Raw genomic sequence first — 20585 nt, forward strand, 5'->3', positions numbered from 1 at the left:
GTGCGTGCGAAATTTAAAAAGAAACATGTCGTGCCACCTTCGCACGCAACGACCGATCGAGTACTGTTCATTCGCTTGAGACGATTAAAAAGAGGATTATACAGAATTCACGATTCGATATTTTTGTCCCGTTCAGATGATATGCCCTCGCGGAGCCTTGACTCCACACATCTCTCAGTCCTAGCATGGACCTATACTCATATTCTAGTTATATGCTTTCACATGCGACGGTGGTGTATGTAGCTCATGCTCACTGATGAACATCGCCAATTTGCAATGGTATCGGGGATTTCTACTTCCTGGTTATCGTGTACTCTTGAACAGTCACCACGGAGGACAAAGTTATCATGGACGACGACGCAAAGGCAGCGGTCTCCGTAGGGCGACCTCGATCTCGAAAAGCGAATTCCTGTTGCGGTGGATGCTCCAGCTGTAGCTCGTCGTGGTTGCTCGTCGTGTACGGTTTCTTCGCCATCGCTTTCACCAATGGATGTTTTCGGGCAATCACTATCTTCATGCCCGAGTTCATTGTGGAGTTCGAAAGCAGTGCTACCCTAATGGGCTGGATATTTTCCATCGACCCTTTCATGCTTGGCGTCATGAGTAATGATTCATTGTTATTTATTTATATTTTTCACAATTATTAAAGGACAAGTCCACCCCAACAAAAACTTGATTCGAATAAAAAGAGAAAAATTCAACAAGCATAACACTGAAAAATTCATCAAAATCGGATGTAAAATAAGAAAGTTATGACATTTTAAAGTTTCGCTTCATTTCACAAAACAGTTATATGCACATATCGGTCAGTATGCAAATGAGGGAACTGAGGACATCACTCACTCACTATTTCTTTTGTATTTTATTATATGAAATATGAAATATTTTGATTTTCTCGTCATTGTCATGTGAAATGAAGTTTTCATTCCCCGAACACGTGGAATTCCATTATTTTAACATTTTGTGGTTCAGGCAAGGAGGTCCTAATTGTCAAAATCGTAAAAATTGAAATATTGTGTAATTCAAACAATAAAAAACAAAAGAAATAGTGAGTGAGTGACATCATCGACTCTCTCATTTGGATGTAACTGGCTCGTTCATATAACTATTTTGTTAAAAATAAGCGAAACTTTGAGATGTCATAACTTTCTTATTTTACATCCGATTTTGATGAAATTTTCAGCATTGTGCTTGTCTGATTTTTCTCTATTGATTAAAATCAACATTTTTCTGAGGTGGACTTGACCTTTAAATAACCACAATCTATAGCACTTATAGCTATATAGGACGATCAACCATTGCTCGATCATATATCATTTCCTTCGCCTATGCCTATAAATAGGCCTACTTGTATACGCCTTTAAGTTCACAAGCTTTAATAAATTATTATAAAACAGGATGATTTTCTGGCATAATGATAACGTATGTGCATATTGTCAGCATAATTATTTGAAGGACATGCACTCTCTGTAATTCTTTAATGACAATTAATGAGGTAGTAGAGTATGATACACGAGGTGTATAATGTATGATATCCACAGCTGTTATGATTGTATTCGTAGTGCCGTGCATACTGTCTCGTTCGATACCTTGAAATATGAATATCATATTTCCTCGTTTATTGTTATTGTGGCGATGCATATGAGACAGCCACACACAATACTGTACGTGGGGGAGAGTAGGCATGAATTCACTTCTGTTCGACTCAAGCTCTCCCCATTGATTTCCTGTTATTTCGATCAAGCTCGAGAACTAAGGTGGATATGATGCTTCTCTTATCTTCTCTTCATGTCTTGCGCTTCCCTTGTCGATTGTGACCCTTCTGTGATCGTTCCTAGATTAACTGTGACATCACATTCCATGAAGGTCAAGTTCACCCCAATATAAGTTGATTTAAATAAAATAAAACGAGAAATATCCTGAAATAAAACCAGAGACAGGTCCTATGTAAAATCATAATTATTGACATTTTAAGGCTTCGCTTATGCACAATGGTGATGTAGGCCTATTACTATATGAGAGAGCCATGCAGTGATATCACTCACTCATTGCTATTGAATATTTTCAATTCAATTTCATGCATTGCTACTGTATCTAGAGTCGGTAGTAAAGAGACTCATGAATTAATAAAAAAATGCAATGATGGTCAATCAAGTTGTTAAAAGTTACCATAATTATAGGAGAAAAGGCATGAAGAATAAAGTACTTATATCCACAATATGGGCGCTTTGTTTTCCAATTTTTATAAATAATGTTTTACTTATTTTTGTGGTATCTGATGTATACACAATTATATTGCCCGGTATCCACAGTCACTATTTTCCCCATTTTAAAAATCTTCTAGTTTTATCTTGCCTCTGATCATTATGAGATTTACTTGGACATAACCATTTTTCTGAAGTGTCATTATATTTTCAGTAAAATTGCCCCTTTTCGTATTCTTTAATTATAGTAACCCTGATTATAAACAACTAACAACTTAAATATTCTTTCCTGCAATAACATTAGATGAAATAATACAAAAAGACCGTATCTATCTCCCATGCTTACCCGCGCAAACATGTTTTATTTACGAAACGTGCAAGTTTCTCTTTCTCCCCCCTCGCTCACTCGCGCCTCAATACACACGGGTGATCAAGCCCCGGTGTGAGGTTTGATACGTTGGATCAATTGAGAAACACAAAAGCCCAAACTGAGCTGTATTAAAAGAGGAGAGATGGTGCACCTACCCGATATCTATTTTTAGAAATAGTGCATAATAGGCGTATTTAAATATACAAAAATAATATAATGTAGTATTCATATAGCTCAGTATCCAGCTTGTTAGGTGCTGAAGACGCTCCTATATTACCCCGCTAAGCTAGTCTATACCGATTCCGGTGGTCACAGGTCTTTGAGGAATTACTTCCTGTCGGTATCCATTTACCTCACCTGGGTTGAGAGCAGCACAACATGAGTAAATTTCTTGCTAAAGGAAAACACGCCATGGCTGGGAATCGAACCCACGGCCCTCAGATTGAGAGACTGGAGTCTTAATCTCTAGACCGCGACGCCATGGACACATAAATATAATTTTTGCGTAATTTTAGCGGGCCTTAAATCTTAATAATTTTCAGCTCAACATATTGTTATCATCCTCCTCTGCCTTGATCGGATACACGCCACTGCAAATATTTTACACTTTGAATTCCTTTCAGGAATATCAGAATGAGAACACGACCATGACATAATATAAGTATTATACTTTTCAGAATCTGTGCAACAATATTATTTTCATATATTATTTAAACCTACAGTTCTATTAAGGTCTGCAAACTCCGATATTTGTATAGGTCCAATACACCAACTTGGTCATGTCGAATAACGAAAAAGCCGATAAACGTCCCTGTTTTTAAATTGCTCCATTTTGTATTATCATTGAGAATCCTTCAAATTTCACTATTCTTACATGTTTCTCAAATTATAATTTAGTTTTATGTTTCTGTGATCTTTAACCCCACCCCCCCCCCCCCCCCACCGACCGGAAACTATACATGTATGAAAGTAAGCTCCAAAACATTATAAACGAATTAAGTGTCTCTGTAATTTATGGAACTTGATTTCCTAATACCAGTTATGTGCATATTACTTTTTTGTGCAAATAAAGCAAAATGTAAAAATACATTAATTTTCTTATTTTACATCCGATGTTGATGACAAGTCATGTTCAGTGTTAAGCTTGTGTCATTTGCCTCTATATGCATTTCAAATTGAACATTTGTATTGGGATCAGCTTCAACGTTGAATGATGCAGACACTAAAGAATATTTGACAAAGAAAGGAGACCTTTCAAAAAGTTGATAGTTCCGGTGTTTCCGTCTAGTTCCTTGTAAAATTCATTTTCTCGCCACAAACAATGAGCCATTTAACATGTTTAATGCATAATAAAAAATAATGGTTACAGGGAAGTGGTTATTACTACTTTATGGGTATGATTCCCGGCGAGAAAAATGTCTTCTAATTGCATGAATTGTACAGAACCCGTAGCTATATCATGTGGGTGCATGTCTGTGTGGATGGGTCATGGGTGTATGTGTGTGTGTGTGTCTGTGTGTGGGTTACCACGTTATCGACATAGAATAACGCTTTTTAAGATTCTTAAACAACGCTGTTTACTGTATGAACCTTACAGTAGTTATTTAAACAATTAAAAAAAGTATATACACTTAAATAACAAAGTTTAATTGTTAATACTTTATAGTTCACTAGGGAAAGGGCAATTCCCCCTTCACCCTACCAACGCTGGATGTACCAATGGAAATGACCCAACGCTATGTCTTGTGTAACATTTGCATAAATCAAGGTCTAGTCACACATGGATGCCCATTTTATTTCATGATATAGCATCATATAATGCATGACCCTGCCCTCCTTCAATTACAATACACGTTTTCGTTCGTGGGGCAACTGTCCCTCACATCATGGACCTATATAGGCCCATGCTCACACTTTTTCACAAATATATCCCTATTTCCTTCAGAATGCTACACCACAGGTAATGCAGGATATCGAATACCAAGTGAGAAAATCTATTTGCTTGCAATGCGCTTGACGAAAACAAAGTGGATAAAATGTACAGTATGAAATATTTCTCTTCCAAAATTTGCTTCTTCGTGTTCCATTTTTTTTCCTAGGGGAGCCTCTGCGGGGAAGTTATTCAATGATTTGCAGGTCATTTGGAGCGTTAACAGTTTAGCAGAAATTCATAATTAATTGCAAGCTTAAAGTTTTGCAGGTTTTTACAAATTATTTCGAGCCCAAAAGTTATCAACAATTAATTTATTGACATCAAGAAGTTATTTTGTGTTGTTAACAAATGGTAAACAATTCTTATAAAAAGAGTAATTTTGTGTTGTTAATAAAAGGCAATAATTGATAAAGAAATTAGATTCTTATCAAGAATTCGATTTAATGATAAAACCAATCGCCATTGATTTCTTTGTTTATATTTTCAGCTCCTTTCGCTGCCTATTTCACCTCCAAGTTCGGGACACGCCCCGTTGTCATGGTAGCCGGAACATTCGCTGCATCCGGGGTTCTGCTCCTCTCCCAGGCACGCCACATAGCACTGGTGGGGTTCGCGATAGGTGCAGTGACATGTAAGTATAGCAGCAAAAGATAATTTCTTCTTAGGAATTATTCAAGATGAACACAGAATAGAATGCAACGTCCACCCTCTGCCCCTCTCCATCCCTAAATTACCTGCTGAACCCTATGACTGACCCCCCCCCCCTGGTATATATACAATAGCTGATATTAACAATGAGCAAGTGAATCGACCGATCCTATTCCAATTCAATTCAATTCAATTGAAGTATTTATTTCCAAATTCATTAAAAAGAACACGATGAGAACAAAATTATATATACACAAAGAAAATGTAAATCACAGCAAAAACAAAAGTATCAACAGAACATAACCATAACAAATAGTGGTAATGATAAAATAATGGTTGGCAGATAATTATACAAAATATAGATGAACAAAATAATGAATGGAAATGGGATATGCACATTCCGACGGCGATTGTTTCTGGGTTTTTTTTTCTTTTTTACTGAAGTGTATATTAAAAGCGACGGATCTGGAGCATGCTTCAGATGAAAATTGTGAATACATGTATTTACAATTAAAAAGGTCGCTTTAATAATAATGACAATACTAATAATGATAATAATATTAATGATAGTGATAATAATAGTAATAATAATGATAGTGATAACATAGGTATTTAGATAGCGCCATCTATCCATTCCGAGGCGCAAGCTGTTTTTACCCCGGCCTTAGCTCGAGGTGCCTTCCAGCGCTCAGTGCATTCAAGGAATCATACCTACCGGGAACCCATTCACAAAACCTGGGTCGAGTGCAGCACAATGTCGGTAAATTTCTTGCTAAAGGAAAACACAGTATGTCTGGGATTCGAACACACGTCCCTCTAAATGAATGACGAGATTCATAACCTAAACCACACAACGCCCCACTTTGGGATTTTTTTTTATTCAATGGGGGCACTTTCATGATTACCTCAATCAATACGTATTTTTTAAACGAGACTGATCACCCATCACCCTAAACAACTTTAAAAAAATATATACATTGATAATATTTAATTTGGAAAACATGTCAAATAGTTTCTATTGATCATCTGAGTCTTATATATAGTCTTTCTGAAATGCTTAAGCAAAAGCAAACCATGAAGTATATATTTTCGTAGAATGTTTATGATATCACTATTCCTTCCGAATGTTTAATTCCAGGAAGAGTTCATTCACGTCAAAAATTGTTTGTATAGGCTTGCTTTAGAGAAGTTTGCATTATCTTATTTAGTGATATATGTGCAAATAATTATGTGATATAAGTACGTGCTTATCTCTTTCTCAGTAAATATTATTCTTATGCGGGTTAGTATGCATGCAAACAATGTATACAATAGCATCAAAAGTCATGTCATAAGCAACAAATTATAGAATAATGCACTATCAGTTCTTTATAAGTTCTGGAAAAGGTGACATTAGATTAATTTCATGCTTCTCCTCAACCAATTCTTTAGAATACATATAATCCTAATAATGTTTCGGGCCCTTTGTGATCTCTGTGTGTATTGTCGTGTGGCGGTGGTAATAATTAAAGACCCCCTATGTATCAACCTTTGAATGAAAAGATCAAGTGTTTTAACAGTATGCTTTTCATGATAAGTATGACAATGTGCTGATTGCGATTTAAAAAAAAATATTTTAATGTCAGTGACCGATTGGGGTTCGTTATCTAACATGCATGAATAATGTCTCTTAAAGGGATGGTCCGGGCTGAAAATGTTTATATCGCAATCCTTAGAGTAGAATTCACTGAGCAAAATGCAGAAAATTTCATCAAAATCGGATCACAAATAATAAAGTTATTGCAGTTTAAAGTTTAGCAATATTTTGTGAACACAGTCGTCATGAATATTCATGAGGTGGGGTGATGATGTCACATCCCCACTTTCCGTTTTCCTATGTTATTACATAAAATCAAATTTTTTTCATTATTTCATACTTTTGTGAATAATATGTCTCCCTTATAATGAAATAGGTTGCAGCAATAAATATCTAATGCACTTAATCAGTTGTCAATCCAATTTTTCTAGTTCTTGGAGGAAAAAAAATATTGAATAAACCTAATTTCATATAATAAAATACAAAAGAACAAGTGGGGATGTAACATCATCAGCCCACCTAATGAATATTAATGACGACTGTTTTCACAAAATATTGCTAAACTTTAAAATTCAATAACTTTGTTATTTGATATCCGATTTTGATGAAAATTTCGGCATTTTGCTCAGTGAATTCTACTCTATTTATTAAGCCATAAACACTTTCAGCCCGGACCATCCCTTTAATGTAATGATTACAATCGGATACCCTACAGTCGATGACTCGAAATAACTTTGACATGATTGAACATTATTTTCATTGTTCCTACTAGTTTTGATGCACTCTTAGTTTAGAATTTTATGTGACAGTAATCCAAAGGAAAACATAACATTTTAGACTAATCAAAGATACCATGAGTTAGTTTGTTGTTGGATTCACTGTTGTGAAGGTGGCATTGCATAAACAAAAAAGGGATAAATTAATTAATCCATCATATTAAGCGATAAGCCATCTTTGGATCCGAATAGTTTAAGAACATACTGAACGTAAATCAATAAAATTTTACTTATCCAAAAAAGACTAATGAGAATGAATAATAATATATACAAGTCTCATTCTGAACCACTCTTTAATTCACGTAATGTTCTACCTTGGAATATCTATGTTTTCAACTTTGAAGAAAAGAATTGTCCACCACTGTGTCTTCCTTATTTAGAAGGAATGACAAGATTTATAGTTATCCTACTCGTCAAAGTCATTATTATCATCTTCCACATTATTGTCACAGGTTTATTATTTTAGTATGATCTACAAATCGACTTAAAAAATTCCAGTTCCTTATACTTTTTAGAATTTGATATGAAATCTTATTTTTATCAAATAAGCTCCTCAAAAAAGTTTGGAAATCTGAGTTTGGCCATTATTTTCTCCCAACTACCAATTTTAGGCAATGCATATTTGATATCATTTAAAAGATTATGTAATTGTATTTAAAATGGTACCCTACATAATATGATTATGGTTCACATGGAGGTGCAGGGCCTTGAAATGTGGGGCAAGGTCAAAATTAAAAAGTTGCATAATGAAACAATATTGAAAGTCACTGTTCTTTTTTTTCCGTGGTGATGAGTGAGTCCCGACCTTTCGTTGGAGAACGCGAACGCTTATTTACGACGTTAGTTGATTTTGGAAGAGACTTTTGGGCCCGTCGTCATGGTCGTAAAACTCTGTCCTGCAATGCAAATTGTGTGACATGAGATTTTTGTTCGTTTCGCATCTGCAACGGAAACATTCAATATGCGTACTTTCGTGTGCAAAATTTTGGTTGCTACTATGGTAACAGCGATATATCCGATTTAGGATGACTTTCCAAAGTCACATTTGGTTCCTCCCAGAGCTCGAGAGGCCGCCTGGGGGGCCCACTTCCATTGAAGAGTGGATACCAGGCGCGACCACGCGTAAAAAAGGAAAGAGTGGGCAAGTACGTTAACGTATAGGCCTGAGTAACGTTATAAGGGTGTCAAAACGATGTTTGAAATACTGAAAGAGGCCTATGTAACGTTATAAGGGTGTCAAAAACGATGTTTGAAATACTGAAAGAGGCCTATGTAACGTTATAAGGGTGTCAAAAACAATGTTTAAAATACTGAAAGAGGAGGATATGTTTTCAATACTTGTAGGGTTTCACAAGCTAAATACTTGTTAAGAGATGCATTTTCATAATCTGGAAAAGCCTTACTTCCCTTGTTAAGGGTGCTTTTCGAAACCGCATGGTCGTGCCTGGTATCCACTCATCAATGGAAGTGGTCCCCCTCCCCTAAAATTCGAATCTAATCCCCCATTTCTGAGGAGAATAAAGCATAATGCCCATTACATTGTGTGCTAGAGGCATATCGTTTGTGTAGGAGAAAACAAAAGAAAAAAAAACCCGCACGTATACATGCTGTGTACATAATCAACGCATGCGAAATGGTTTCGGCTGGAGAGGCGATTTGACCCATGGAATCAATTGCCAGAGATCCATCAATAATCCACATTAAATGCAATATCGATTCGATGGACTGTAATGATTTATATCTAAGCCTCAATTCAGTAACTTTTCCTCACTCAATATGTACTCGATTTGTTTGAAAAACCACTTTCTTATCCATGTCATAAACTATTATAGGTCCTGCATTTCGAATATCTCCAGCCATCAGTCGTGATGTACATGCATGTATGGTGAGGGTGTCGCGGGAAAGAATTTTGCACACGAAAAGCAGATCTGGAGGGCCTGTAACCCCCCTGTAACACAAAGCTTAGCATTGATTGTAGAGCAGTTTTCTACGTTTGATTCTATTGACTATAATGTACAATCAATCTGAAAAATCAAGTGTATGATTAAGCGTTAACTTTTGTGATAGGGGACCCTAATATTACACTCTTAAAATACCTGGTCAATTGACAAAAAATAATTCGTCAAAACATGGTCTTATTTGACAAACTTTGAATTTGTCAAATAAATTTGTCATGCAAGCATATTTCCTTGACAAATTGAATTCGTCAAGTATTTATGGGAAAAGATTTGTCATTATACAAATTTTAATTCGTAATGAAAAGTGGTCTTATTTGACGAATTTTTATTTTGATTCGTCATGCTAAGAAATCAGTTTGTCATGCATGGAAATTAATTCGTAATGTATGACAAATATTTTGTCATGCATGAAAATTAATTTGTCATGTAGCACTGCACAGAAACCCACTGCATGACGAATCGTTCATGTCGCTGACAACAAAGTTGTCATGGCATGCACAACTTTAAAATTGTCACACAAATATTGACAAGTTACACTACAGCTGTATAAACCTAACTGTTGCACATGTAAAGTTAGAACTCTAGATCTATAGATTCTAGATAACTTTATAATGTGTGTGATCCGAAATGCAAGACTAGATCTAGATTCTAACTTATCTAGATCTAACCTAGGATTCTAGACTAGGACCTAGCCTAACTCTATGGGTCTAGACCTCTAGTTACAAATACGAGTGGGTATAACTAATGAAGTAGATCTACGTTAGATTCTAAGTTAGATAGGAGTCTAACGACAACGTTAAATCTAGATAAAGATGAAGCTAGACTAGGCCTAACTGTTGTTAGTCCAACGGCATCAGACCACGCTAGAAAGGGGTCAGACTCAGAACATCAAACTTCTTTGCATGGATCTAACGTTAGATCTAGAGATCTATTCACAATTCGCAAAAAACCCTGTGTGTATTGCTATTGCATACAGTGGTTAGAGCCTAACGTTAGTGCTACCGCGCCGGTACCGGTAGGCCTATGCCTGCCTGGCTACAGACCGTAACGTAAGCGGCCAGGCGATAGAGAACTTACAGCCTACTGCCTAGTACAGTCTACATGTGCAACAGTTAGGTTTATACAACACATGGATAAATCTTTGACAGCTGATTGGATGAAAGTGTGTCACATGACATTCAGAGGAATCAGCTATAGCACGCTAAGATATGCTAGCCGTGCTATAGTCGACTATTGCACGCTCGTGCTATAGTCGACTATAGCACGCTGAAGTAAATGAGCCAGCACTGCAAGATCCCTGGGCACACTGAACCCATGGACATGCCCAGTACACGTTAAGTAAATTAGCGGTATACGCGCATAATCACGCTTTCGTATCTCTGACCGATGTACGTAGCACTGCGCATACACGTTGCTAAGCTGAACACAATGCGCGTACGTACGTTGCTAAGCTAATTATTCCCAGGGTACGCTGCTTACCTTTTGGATTTCCTTCTGGATTTTATGGAATTCGTTCACAAATTGGACTTCATGGATCTATGACTTTATGGATCTATGTTGAAAGTACTTGATTCTCCTGGGATTACTAGAGTAAATCTACTCGACGATCAAAATACAACATTGTAAGCAAAATAAGACCTAACGCGCGTTAGTCATAGACTAGACCTATAGATCTAGCCTATCTAGATCTAGTCTAAACTGTAAGCTATCGGTGTTGTATAAAACAAATATTCAATGTTGTATTCGTGCGACGTCCCGAATATTACATTCGTTGCAAGTTGAAACAGTCTATTCAACTCCGCTTCGCGTCGTTGAATAGACAGTTTCAACTTGCACACTCATGCAATATTCGGAACGATCGCACTCATCAACATTGAATATTTGTATACTATACAGCTCTGTAACTGTCAATATTTGTGTGACAATTAAAAATTAAGTTGTGCATACCCGATGTTCTACGTCGATTGTCACTGCAGGTAGGATCTGAAGTGCCGGGCGTGGAGACAGTCAGCCAGTCAGCTCAGGGAAGCGAGAGTTTGCGATCGAATGGCGATACCAAAAAAATTTGCTCTCGATCTCCAGGGCGCATGCGCACGATGTGAAAAAACTAAGATAAGGAAACCCGTTTTAAATTTGTCAAAAACTTTCATTCCAAAATTCGTATTGTATGTCTAAATTCGTCCCTCAATTTGTCAAGTCTGATAAGATTCGTCGTCTGCAATCGGACTGACAATATCCATTTGTCAATTCGTGCTTGTTGGATTCGTCAGTTAAAGTAGTTTGTCAAAACAGGATTAACATTCGTAACGTAGAGACGTGAATTTGTATTTCCCGATTTTTAATTTGTCAAACTATAAAATGATTTGTCAATCGACACAAAGTGATCGTCATAATGGCGTGACGAATTTTTACTGCCAGTTTGACAAATCTTTGCCCCCGCTTGACTAATAAAAACTAATAGCGTCCGTGAGGATTGCGAAAGGTGGCAAGTTTCTCAGCGGTTTCTTTTGTTTTCATGCACGTTAAAGCCCCCTCACACCTGACCTAATGTTGTAGGCGGATCGGACGAAGGGTGACGAATGGGAAAAATGAACGAAATGCACGCGAATTCAACGAATTCAAATAAAATTTCCGTCAAATCATGCGATCAGTAACTATTGTCAAATTTTATCAACGAACTGTAAGCGAAGGATAAATATGACTTTCAAAGGATATCAATTTTTCGGTTCACCTCTTGGAGAAATTGCAGCCGAAGGCGAGCGAAGGGTTGATATAACCCAATAGGACGAATGAACAGTGAGCAATGGTTGATATGGCGTGCGATTAGAAACGAAGACGAGGGAATAGATCAGGCAGTCTTGTTCGTTGTGTAATCGTGTTGCTTCGTAACGGGTTCTTTCAAGATCGGTCCACTTTGGCAAAAGCGCGAAGAGGGACTATGCGCGACAAAAACACACAAACGATAAACGAACGATTACCGCAGACTAAATAATAAGAGATGCGAATTCAAACAGATGACCAACGATTTTTCAATTCGTCGGGAAATTTAAACATGTTCAAAATTTCCGCGCGAATTCGAATAATCGCAGCTGTTAGTTCAGAAGATGTACGAATCCAAACATGAAGGGTAAATATGATTTACTATCAGTTACCATTGAAAACGATTTAAAAAAAACGCCTTTCGCCAGCCATCGCAAGGCATATTTCAGGCAATTCGGTTAGGTGTGAGGGGGCCTTTATGATCGACATTAACATAGAATCAAACACACCTCTGCACGAGCAAACACATAACAGACCAACAAACATGCATGGGTATTTCAAACCACGACTCAAATCATGTACTCACAGATCTCCGTGTTACGAAAACAAAGGAAACCGCTGAGAAACTCACTTATCAACACAGATAAAAGAACAGTGACTTTCAATATTGTTTCATTTTGCAACTTTTTCGGCATTTCAAGGCGCTACACCTCCATCTGAACCGTAATCATATCATGTATGATACCATTTTTAGGAGAATTAAATGATCTATTTATTGGTATCAATCACACATTAATATTCACTAAAACCGAGGAGGGATCATCGATCAAAATCAGATTTCCAAACTTTTTTAGGGGTTTATCTGAATGATACTGCCTCGGATCCCTAATGTTCCACCTAACTATTGTCAGTCTACACTCTAAAAAGGTAAATTATGAACATGCATGTTTGCTGGGTGAACTGATACCTATACGTTGTACATTTCACGCAATATTGCGTTGAAATTCACCCTTAAAACTTGCATTTTGTCCAATTTGGGGGGGGGGGGGAATTACCCAGCAAACGTGCATTTTCCTTTTCTACCAAATATTGGGTGAATTTTTACTCTATCTTTTTTAGAGTGTACCCTCATCTCTTTCCCCCCTGTTTCTTTCTTTTAGGTATTTTTTCTCTCTCTTTCTTTCTTTTTTTTAATAAAAATTGACAATACTTATTTATAGATAATACTTATTTTTAGTTATTTATGAGGAAACAATAAATTACAAGCTCTGCTTTTTAATAATTTACCCTTCATATCCACGTTTTATTGTTAATCTGGAACGTTCAAATGTTAGAACCACTGTCTTAGTTATATATTGAATTATTACCATGTGTTGTAGTTTTATTTTATCATTAATAATTCATTGATTTTTTGATGGACGTTAAGTTGTATTTAATATTTTGTGAGATATGAAAATGAACCAAACTGAAGCTGAACTGAAACTAAATGGGGTTTTCATTCCCCATAAATATGATGAAATGCCCATTCCAATAGTTTAAAACTTTAAAAATGTCAAGATAAAAGTGTACAAAATTTTATTTTGTTTCTTTATAATATACATCATAATGGGGGAGGTCAAGGTCCAGGGGAGGAACCTAGGTCGATTTGTCTTTGGGTCGGAAAAGATGGATGAAAGTACGTGGCCATGGTAGTCATGTGCGATCAGCAAGGCATTTCATCCACACTGCTCTTCACGCATGTCTTTCGAGTGGTGGAGCATGACGTCGAGGGCGGCGTTAACATATATCGTAATAATACTGATAATAATAATAATAATAATAATAATAATGATGATGATAAAAAGAAGAAGAAGAATAACAATAATAATAATAATTATATTTACAGTGAAATTGTTAAAGAAATTTCCAAAATTTTATTTCTCGCCAGCTACTACGCAGGCAACTGTCTACGCATCTTCAGTACTACTGATACGTCGAAACTTTCACCGTCACTACGCACTGGCCCACGGTGTTGTAATCTCCGGCTACAGCTGCGGACTCTTCGTTTTTCCACCCATCCTGGAGGCCTTAAGCACCACCTACAGCTGGCGTGGTACGTGCCTTATCGCATCGGGAATCATGTTCAATACGGTCCTGATGGGTGCCTTGATGAAGCCACTCAGGACTCGAGACTGCTATGTGCAGATAGAGATGGACAACAAAGCAATACGTCGACCCGTGGGCGAGCAGGATGTTAAAACAGGAAGTAGTATTTCATTGAATTGTCAAAACCCAACGGTCAGCGCTGACCATGAGTGCAATAACGATCAGTATGACAAAGTTGAAGTCGAAGAAGATTCAGCAGAAAACTATTCCACAGACATTATAGAGTGCAAGAATAAAAATCCCGACCTTTTAAAGAACGGGGTAGTCTCTACCTCACTTTCAAATGGAAATGAAATGTTTGACAGGGTAAAGGAGGTCAATACAATCGCAGCTGTTGACCAAGAACTTAATGATCATTCGCAAAAGAGCCTCGACCTTGATCATCAACCATCGGCGGCACCGGAATGCAACGCAGACCGAATTATGGTGTCAGGAGTGGGATCAAGTCCAAAATCCAGATGCCGTCAGAGTGTGATTGCTTGGAACTACCACACCTTTGTCATCTACACCCTATCCATGTTCTCCACAACGGTCGGATATAGTATATTCTTGCTCCACGTCTCAACTTCATTTAAGGAGTTCGGAGTAGATCTGAAGGATATCGCAACAGGTCTCTCTGTCTTTGCTGCGTTCAATCTCATAGGCCGGGTGTCCAATGGCTTGTGTGTCTCCAGAGGGATTCCTCCTGCCCATCTCATCACTCTGGCCGAAATCCTGGCTGTCGTTTCCATCATGGGTAAACTTCACTCTTAAAATAGTTGGGCAAAAAATTGCTCAACTGTTTTACCAACCCTGGGCAACATACTGTCCACACAACTATTGGTTAAAATCTGCCCAAATTGGGTAATAAAAACTTATAATTGGGTCAAAGATTTGCTCAATTGGACAATAATTGCCCAGAATATATATATACACTGCAAAAACTCTGGTGTTGATTTAACACCAGCCCGGAATCTATATATATCCACACCAGAGAAATGTTAACCAACACCAGTTTCGTTTTGGTCTAACACCAGATAGGTGTTTATACAACACCAATTAGTATTAAAACAGCATCTGTTTGATTCCAAACTGGTGTTGTTTCAATACTTCTCTGCCGTGGACATATATATATTCCGGGCTGGTGTTAAATCAACACCGGAGTTTTTGCAGTGTATATATATATACATATTACCAACATATACTACCGACACAGTGTACAGTATGTTGCCCAACATTTTAAGTGTGTATTCTTTAAAGGTCTTCAAAACGAAATTTATCACTACTTGTCTAACAGTGTCTGATAGGCCTACCTTTGCGACTTTAGCAAAACGATTAGGGCCTATGACATACAGACTTGATTCCATGTATTTAAGTAATTACGTGGGAATAGAATACAGAAGAATACAGAGAAACAAGGTACTTTGAAATTATTTATGATTTACGTTTGGGTAATACCGTATACTGAAACCAGCCAATTGAAATTTGAAATAATTTTAACTGATAAAACTTGATAACAATCTGTATAATGTTCCACACCCCGTTTGATTTAATTTTGTGATTAAAATTAATGTTTCCCATCCTGCCATACATAATTACAGAGGATTCTATTCCAGAAGAGAACAATTTTTTTTCATCAAACCATCATGATATCAATTTGGATTTCTTTCTTGTATGGTAGATATTCCAATAAAACCAACTCGAATTAACCTTCTTGTACTCGCAAGTGGCGTTATGTCCAGATCATGAATATTAGGAATCGCATTCACGTCCATTAACATTGATAGCCCTTATAACTTAGAGTCACCATTTCGAATGCACTTTTTTAAAGTTAATCTTTGTGAATCTCGTCTGTAAGTCTAATAAATCTTTGTTCTTTCTAGGGGTGTTTCTTTGCAAACAATTCCCTATACGAGCGACTGCCGTCGCACTGTACGGGATGGGGACAGGAGTATACACCACCTTATTTTACGTCTTTCATCGGGAGATAGTAGACCCTAAAGTGGACGTCAAGACCCTCTCCATCTTCATATTTATAGAAGGTTTGGCCGGACCAGCAGGAGGTGCATTAGGAGGTGAGACATGGTCCAAGAATTTGTTAAATAATTACAATTCAAGAAATGTATATTTCATTACCATCACAAATATTAATCAAATTCAATTCGAAACACTTCACTCTCTATCTACAAGCCAATATAACACGAAATTACAAGCCGAAATAACACGAAATACTAACCGAATAACACAAAATACAAGCCGAAATACTACGACTGCAAGTCGAGCCATATAACCTGATCAATATCCCTTGCAAAGAATTTCAATTTTTGCACCTTTTGATTAGTTCACTAGAGTTGATTTTTTTTTCTACAACTTATTTTACGATTAATCTGCAAGTCAGATTGAATTTTCGGACTAATATAAATTTAGAATCTTATATGATCCCACGATTGAATTGGATCACTTTCTAATAGTTGCAAATAGATCGGGATCTGTTTTGCCTTGATTATTTGTTATAAGTGTTGAACAAATTGACAGTTGCATTTAGACTCCGCCTCTAGACATGCTAGAGCTTGTTTTGATTACACTTGTTTTGATTTTCACTAATCTCTTACTGATTGTTTAGGGTCTCCTCTTATAAAAGTGCCAGGGACTCTATTTTTTCACCAAACACGCATCCGCTCGCCACCGACCCCCCCCCTCCCCCTCCTCCTACCCCGAGAATAACTCGAACCGTCGCTCTTGAAATATGTTATACTTATTTATAAAAATAGTGGTGATTTATTGAATACGAAGTTTCAAATTCTAATACAAATTTTTGAATCATGAAAATGTATTGTTTTTTAAAGTAAAGCGTTTGCATTTCTCAATCAATCTGACAGGTCTTCTTCGGGATGTAACTGGCGATTATCGACTCACATACTTCACTTCAGCAGGGCTATCCCTCTTCGCTGCGGTGCTCATGATCGTGGTAATAGTACTAGAAAGGCGTCGAAAGAGGAGCAGCGAAATCGTGATGGATGTCTGATTATCCCATCCCCTTGAATCTTGTACAGGAGACCTGGGCGATGGTCGAGGATCTCATACATTTCCAAGGCATACCGCTACCATGGAAGACCTCTCTTTAAACATTTCAGCGTCGTGGATTTGTGAAGTTAATTAAATTAAGTTCAGAAACAAACTCCTACGAGACAAAATGTGGAGAATAATGTACAAATAATGCAGATAGCCGAGGGCATTACCACTACACACAAGCTACCTTTTGATCAGATCTAGCACGCCCAATGCATAGGCCTACCTCATGGCGTTTGGACTGTTTCAAAATGTAACTAGGTTAGTGTGGGTAATGTCCGAGCAAAATGACATTCAATATATATTTTAGAAGATAGTGATGTTTAACCTTGTTATTCGACAAATAATCCTCATTTCAAAATCATAACCGGTAATAGAACTAATCAAACTCAGTACAAGTCATTGGCAGATTTGAGACTGGCGCGCTGCCTACTGCGCTAACGAGGCCACTCCATTGCCTATATTGGCTAAAATAAATGACATGCCACGTGTAGATTTCAGCAAATCGTTTGATTGGGTTCAACATCACCATTTTATGATTAATAGAAGTTATGTGTTATCTAATATAAATGCCTGGTAATTTGTTTGATTTTAGTAAATCATTTGATTTGGATCTATTACTATTTTATGACGTACAACATGTACAAATAATGCACGCTATTTCGAGTATTAAACATATTCCAAATAATGAATGCGTTATCCATTTCATTTCATCATGAGTGCAGTGAACGCACTATTATGCTACAAACCATCGCTACAAACGACCCCTACAGTGCAATCCATTAATATCATGTGACCAGATTTGAACCAATCGGATTGCAGAACGCTCTTTGTACAGCTGAAGTTGTCTACGGTTGTACAGTGTTTATTTTGCTGAGACGGTATATTGCCAGCTCCATTGACAGTGGCAAATGTCGCTTGGTTTCCGGTATCTTCTCTTTATAAGGTGTTAGCAAGTTATAACCCCTCTCCATGACAACTGAATATAATGATATCATTTTAAAACGATGTAATGTTTTTACATAGAGAGCAGCTCATCGGCAGCTCATACAAGATTTATTTTTATATTCATTTCAGCAATGAATATTACACCTTGGACGAAAATACCTATAGATTTTAAACGCAATTAGAGCATCCTGCTTATGTGTGACTCATAGTTATTTTCAGAGATGTGTATGTACATTTCAATACAAGATGTTTGAATTCAACAAATTCTTAATGAAATACAATATTTATCTTTATATTTCTACCAGTACTGAATATACATTAAACCCTAGACGAACATACCTATTCAAACGCAATTACAGCAATTACTTGTCAGAGATATATATCTCAATACGAAGCGTTTAGTGACTTTAAAGAAGAAATAATTAAATAAATGAATGTAATTGCTCCTACAATTCTTCTTATATATAACAGCAGTAATACTGGATTACTCTTATGTCCAAGTTTCATGAATTATGTTCATATACTTCCTAAGTTATGATGACATTTCAAAAACTGTTGACGACGCCGCCGTCGCCGCCGTCTGGAAAGCGGCGCCTATATAGACTATATAGACTATAGAAAAGAAGTTAAATATAGTTTGTCCAGCTTCGCGATCAACATTGTAGTCATATTTGGTTTATTTGAATTAATTATAGACTATAGAAAAAGTTAGAGTTTGTCCAGCTTCGCGATCAACATTGGAGACATATTTGGTTTATTTGGATTAACTGATTTAAATGTTTCAAGATTGAGACTTACCAAGCGAAATTTTCATTGTAAATCCTGCTTTTAAAAGTAAATAAAACAATAAGGAAGACATGGATATTAAGCTTTTCACTATCTATATTCTTTAGGACGATGTTCACATCGGTTATGGTTGAAAATGGTAGGTGTGGGGCCAGTGTATATTTATGGAGGGGGCATGACGATCCAAAGGTCATGTCGTTATTTTCGTTAAAGTAGAAATATATTGAAAATCGTAAAAAATGGAGAATCATATACCAAATTAAAGGAGAAAATAAGGAGAACAAGATGGTGTACATCATTTATCATGGAGACCGATGGAACCCAGTTAATTGATAGTTTAAAGTTCTCTCTCTGAATGCTTCAAACACGCAGAATTACATCCGCGAAATTGGGGATTTTTTTATGACGTCACTTTCTGTACGAGAGGCGTGATTGGCTCTCCAACGTGAAGCTCCACTTGCATGCAAAACCTGTTGCGAGGGTACGTTTTCTCCACATTGTCACTGAATACTTCGATCCCGAAATAAAAGAAAACCCATAATTTTATCTAGATTTGGATTTTCAAATTGATGATTTTGAAGATGAAGAGAATGATGATGAAGTGAACAACAAAGTGACGTAGTTGGGGGTAAATTGGGGAAATAACGCCGATGATGATGAGTCGGACAATTCAACTTGTAACACGATCACATGCCGATTCGCTACCAACTCATGCAGCTGCTAAGTGCTAGCTACGCCGCGCGGGCCAAATTGAATTCATGAAAATGAATTACCACACTGTCCAGACAGAGTCTCTTACCTCTGTGACTATGAAGAAGGAAAATAATGATAAAACTACTTACAAACAAGACTTAGTGAATGTAATCCGAACCTTAAGGCAAATCAACTCAACGAATAGCAGCAGACGATATGCACCGACGATAAACTTCATGTGGCTGGGATAGATTGTCACTCGTTCTGTCAGATGTAATTTTTATCTCATTAATTTGACAAAATTACGAAACTCGGGGAATTATTTATCTATATAAAAATATAGTAACATCTCGTATTATTTTTTAAATTACGATAAAACCTTTTTTGAAGGAAAACGTTGAGGTAAATTAGAATTAGATGTAAAAGATCATATCACCAACATGCGTAGCTTGTATGCATGTTTGTTTGTCATTGCAAACCATCTCAAACACATGTACTGGTATTCCTTCCTTGCTCGCCTTGCTGATTTAGAGCTGTGCAACACGTGTATATATAGATCTACTCTCTCAGCCAGGGCGAGCAAGCAATACGGCATGTTTGTGATTTTGTTTACGATGTCATATACGAGCTGCGCATTTGGGGATGATCTTTTACATCTAATTTTAATTTACCTCAACGTTTTCCTTCAAAAAAGGTTTTATCGTAATTTAAAAAACAATACGAGATGTTACTATATTTTT

At 36.9% G+C, this 20585-nt stretch overlaps 1 protein-coding gene across 1 annotated transcript; it reads left to right on the forward strand.

Annotated features, from left to right (window-relative positions):
* Positions 1 to 19226, forward strand: LOC129271068 (monocarboxylate transporter 5-like). The gene is made up of 5 exons (XM_054908421.2): positions 1 to 603; positions 4995 to 5138; positions 14153 to 15106; positions 16233 to 16424; positions 17229 to 19226. The coding sequence occupies exons 1-5, from the start codon at positions 348 to 350 to the stop codon at positions 17372 to 17374; spliced, it is 1692 nt and encodes a 563-aa protein (XP_054764396.2). The 5' UTR covers positions 1 to 347; the 3' UTR covers positions 17375 to 19226.
* Positions 19227 to 20585: the final 1359 nt, after the last annotated feature.

This window comes from Lytechinus pictus, chromosome 11 (genome assembly GCF_037042905.1).
Source record: "Lytechinus pictus isolate F3 Inbred chromosome 11, Lp3.0, whole genome shotgun sequence".
NCBI classification, from domain to species: domain Eukaryota; kingdom Metazoa; phylum Echinodermata; class Echinoidea; order Temnopleuroida; family Toxopneustidae; genus Lytechinus; species Lytechinus pictus.

What these genes read in the sequence shown, in the direction of transcription:
- LOC129271068 (XM_054908421.2), top strand. Translation starts at nt 348, where the DNA reads ATGGACGACGACGCAAAGGCAGCGGTCTCCGTAGGGCGACCTCGATCT. An exon ending in CGCGATAGGTGCAGTGACAT is followed by an intron (nt 5,139 to 14,152) that starts GTAAGTATAGCA and finishes ATTTCTCGCCAG; the next exon opens with CTACTACGCAGGCAACTGTC. An exon ending in GGCTGTCGTTTCCATCATGG is followed by an intron (nt 15,107 to 16,232) that starts GTAAACTTCACT and finishes TGTTCTTTCTAG; the next exon opens with GGGTGTTTCTTTGCAAACAA.